This window comes from Pteropus vampyrus, unplaced genomic scaffold (assembly GCF_000151845.1).
Source record: "Pteropus vampyrus isolate Shadow unplaced genomic scaffold, Pvam_2.0 Scaffold166, whole genome shotgun sequence".
Lineage (NCBI taxonomy): Eukaryota > Metazoa > Chordata > Mammalia > Chiroptera > Pteropodidae > Pteropus > Pteropus vampyrus.
The window spans coordinates 267,738-271,178 of record NW_011888947.1 but is presented as its reverse complement, the minus strand read 5'-3'; the positions used below and the strand labels follow the sequence as shown (position 1 = coordinate 271,178).

The 3,441-nt window shown below is 49.3% G+C and overlaps 1 protein-coding gene across 1 annotated transcript in view; it reads right to left on the bottom strand.

The window, feature by feature from the left end:
- The window catches only part of SLC7A5 (solute carrier family 7 member 5), a 42,161-nt gene extending 41,016 nt beyond the window's left edge, over nucleotides 1-1,145 (bottom strand). The window contains exon 1 of the mRNA XM_011370249.2: nucleotides 1,140-1,145. Coding sequence (XP_011368551.2) covers nucleotides 1,140-1,145 — 6 coding nt within the window. The remainder of the gene's footprint in view (nucleotides 1-1,139) is intronic.
- Between the last annotated feature and the right edge of the window lie 2,296 nt (nucleotides 1,146-3,441).

Below are 3,441 nucleotides of genomic sequence, written 5' to 3'. Positions count from 1 at the left end.
CCCGCTAGGCGCCGGCTTTTACCTGTCGCCATCCGACCCCGCCCGGCTCGTTCGCCCGCCCCGCGGTCACCGCCCAGCCCGCCCACCAGGCCCTGCCCACCAGGCCCCGCCCCTTAGCCCAGGGCCTCGGCGCACGTGCAGGTTCCTGACCTCTTCTTACCCACCCTGTAGGACCTCCCGGGCCCGCGTGGTACTGAGAGGGTGGAGCGATGGCCCCGCGCCTTCCTCACCAGCTCTCTTGTCTCCCCAGCCCTACGTCCGCGGTGGCCCTGAACGCATAATCGGGGACCCCGCCGCCCGTGTGGGCCCGAACGCAACCCTGGCTGAGAGTAGGCTTTGTAGCGGGGCCGGCCGGGAGCTACAGCGCTGGAAAGGGTGACTTTGGGGCGGCCTCAGAGAAGGCCTGTCTGCCACCTGGTGGGCCTAAGCCCAGTGGACGCGGGCTTCAGTCCCAGATGGGCTGAGGTGGTAGGGTCCCCACAGTCTGCTCATCCGGGGAGCTGGGAGGTATGAAGAGGATCAAAACGGCCCCTCTTGGGTGATCCAGCTGGGGCCCGGGGTACTGAATCAAAGGGCTTAGTGAGCCCGAGCTCAGAGAAGGGGAAGCGCCTTAGCCACATTCTGAGCTCATTCCTGGGCTCAGAAATTCCTGTTTTATCCCAAGGGAAAACTTGCTAGAGCTACATTCAAGGAAGCAGTGAAACAGGCTTTGAGAAACCAGGAATTTGCATAAGCTAAGTTAAATTGACAAAATGGGGGATTTCCTGAAAGAGCACCCTGAGAATCCCAGCCTTCAAATCTAGCTTGGGAATTCAAAGGCAGCTGCAGGTGAAGGGGCTTTAACCTCTTATTCTTGAAGAACATGAAAGGTGCCTGAGGTAAGAAGGGTGGCCAGGTAGCTAGAGATAGTGGTCAGAAATAAGAGAGGGAGTGCAGGATGACCAGTTACCCCAGGCCTGGAAACAAGAAAGAATCCAAAATACTTGCTGATTAAACTGATATGTGAACATGGAAAAAACGTAAAAGAGTCTTGCCTTGGGGAGTATAGCCAAGGCATGTCATTCTGGACCTTCTGCACTCCGCACCACCACCACCACCCCGCTCCCTGCCCGGCCATAGAACCCCTCACCCCCACCCACCAGCATGCCAGGCTTTCTTCTGCAATGTTAGAACGGATTGAAATAATTGGCAGCCAGGTCACACAACACAAATACTAACTTGCAAAATGTCTTAATTAGTGGTTTGGGGTAATAGCAAATCACTCCATTGTTGTTCTTCCCAGTGTCCTTTCGGAGGGTGCTGCTTTGCAGGAGACTGGACTGCAATGACCAAGCAAACTTACAGAACCCTTATTGGGTGCCAGGGACTATGCCGAGCCCTTGGAGTGCAAATTCTTATTTAAGAGAGCAGGTGCTATTATTTAGGAGTGAAAAACTTTCCAATAAAGCAGTCACAGGGAAGTGATATCTTCCAGCGCCAGCTCCCAGGAAAGCACTGACAACCACCAGGATGCGGATAACAAAACTGCCTGCTAGGCCCTGTTTGATCTAAGAGTTCCCCAGAAACATTTGTCTTTGTGTAAGACGTTTACAGCCAACATTTGATTTCTGTAATCTGCTTGCTTGCTTGTTCAGAAGACCATAGGATATGGTCTTAAGCTTTATAAGCTGCCTCCTCTGGAAGCTCGGGGCTGATCTCCTCTGACCCTGCGTGGTAGAGAGTCAGTCGCCGGCCGGCTAATAAAGGCTCACAATTCATCTCAATTGGCTCCATGGGTCTTAGAATTGATCGCGCCACAACAATTATTAGAGCCGTTTTGCAGATAAGGAAACTGAGGCTAAGCAGAGTGATGTAACTTTCACCAGTAAGTGAACTGGAACCACATCCTGAATGACGACCCCTGAACCTATGTGTACTTTTAGTCATTCTTCCGTCCTTCTTCCTGTGGTTTATTCACCTCTAGAGTATTAAGTTTCTGTCATTTATAGCAGCTAAGACTTGACAATCTCAGGACAGATTTCAGTTCTGCAAGGAAGGGGATCATTTGGCAAAGCTCTAAGGTGAGGTCCCAAACACTTTGGCCTGGATTCATGCAGCCAACACCTACAGGATGTGTTCCTTGCGCTGGCCACGACCCTGGGCTCCAGGCACCTGACAGGGAACGCCACCTCCAGCAACAGGGAGAGATGATCAGTATCGCACGTGGAAGTGTAAAATTACAGCCACGATCAGCCAAGGACCCAGAGAGCTGGTCAGAAGGAACCAGGCTGGTCCAATCCTGCTTTCCAGGAGTGAGAATCAACAAGGGAGGTGGAAAGAATGCACGCGCACATGGAATGTAGGTGTCTCCCACGCAGGGTTCTTGAGAAGCTGTAGGAGACCTTAATGGCTGGAAGGGCGGCAATATCCCAGGAGTGTTTTCAAGATCCCACGGGATCCCGAGATCCCACTGTTGTGCCACTAATGTCGGTTAGTTTTCATATAAAGTCCTAGATTTCCTCTTGCACATTTGTTTTGTTTGTATATATCTGATTTCCCTGATGCAAATTGAATAGTCCCTGAAATGCTTTACCTGAAATCTGACTTATCTTAGCAAAGAGTGCCATCTACTGGTAGAATCATTAAGGAGCTTTTTGTTCTTAAACGTTCAAATCAACCGCTCACTCAACAGTGGTCTTTTAAGAGCTAGCTAGTAATTCATTAAAAGTTGTGCCATTTATTCTCACCAGGGCTGGTGCAGAGAATATCGCAAACAGTTCTGTAGTGGGGAGTTTGGGAGTTTCTGTCAAGAGCCTAAAAACTGTCTGTCCTATCTGGCCAGTAATTCCACTTCTAGGAATTTCTCTAAGAAAATAAGGAATATGCTGTGGTTTTGGCTACATGGTTATTTATTATAGCTTATAATAGCCAATGTTGGAAATAAACCAAATGTCCAACAGATTGGCTTTGGTGAAAGTTGTTATATCCACATGGTAGAATACAGTATAATCATTAAAAATCAAAGTGCGAAAGAATCTTTTCTGGAAAAATATGTTGATGATATATCATGAACAAAATAATAGGGTATAATATTCTAAGTTCCTGTTTGGAGGATTCTTGGGGTGCTGTGGTGGAGCTGGGACTCCATGTCCATTTTTTGAGATATGGGAAACTACCATTTTGGAAGAAAAGGCAGTTCATCTTGCTCAGGTGAAGGCGTAACTTGGCTTCGAGGCCACTGCCTCTTCTGGGGGAGAATGTACCCTCTTGGAACAGGGAGGATTGGCCTCGTATAAGATGAACCGCCCTGGAGGAAAATGCACATGGAGCTTCAGCCTGGCAGAGCTGCATCTCTTGTAGGAGTTGTAGGTTATAACCCCTTTTAGTAAGCCTTTTTTCCTGTTTGGAGTCTCAGAGGCTGTGAGGCCATCTTTGGCCCTCCAGCTGCCTGAAGACAGGTTG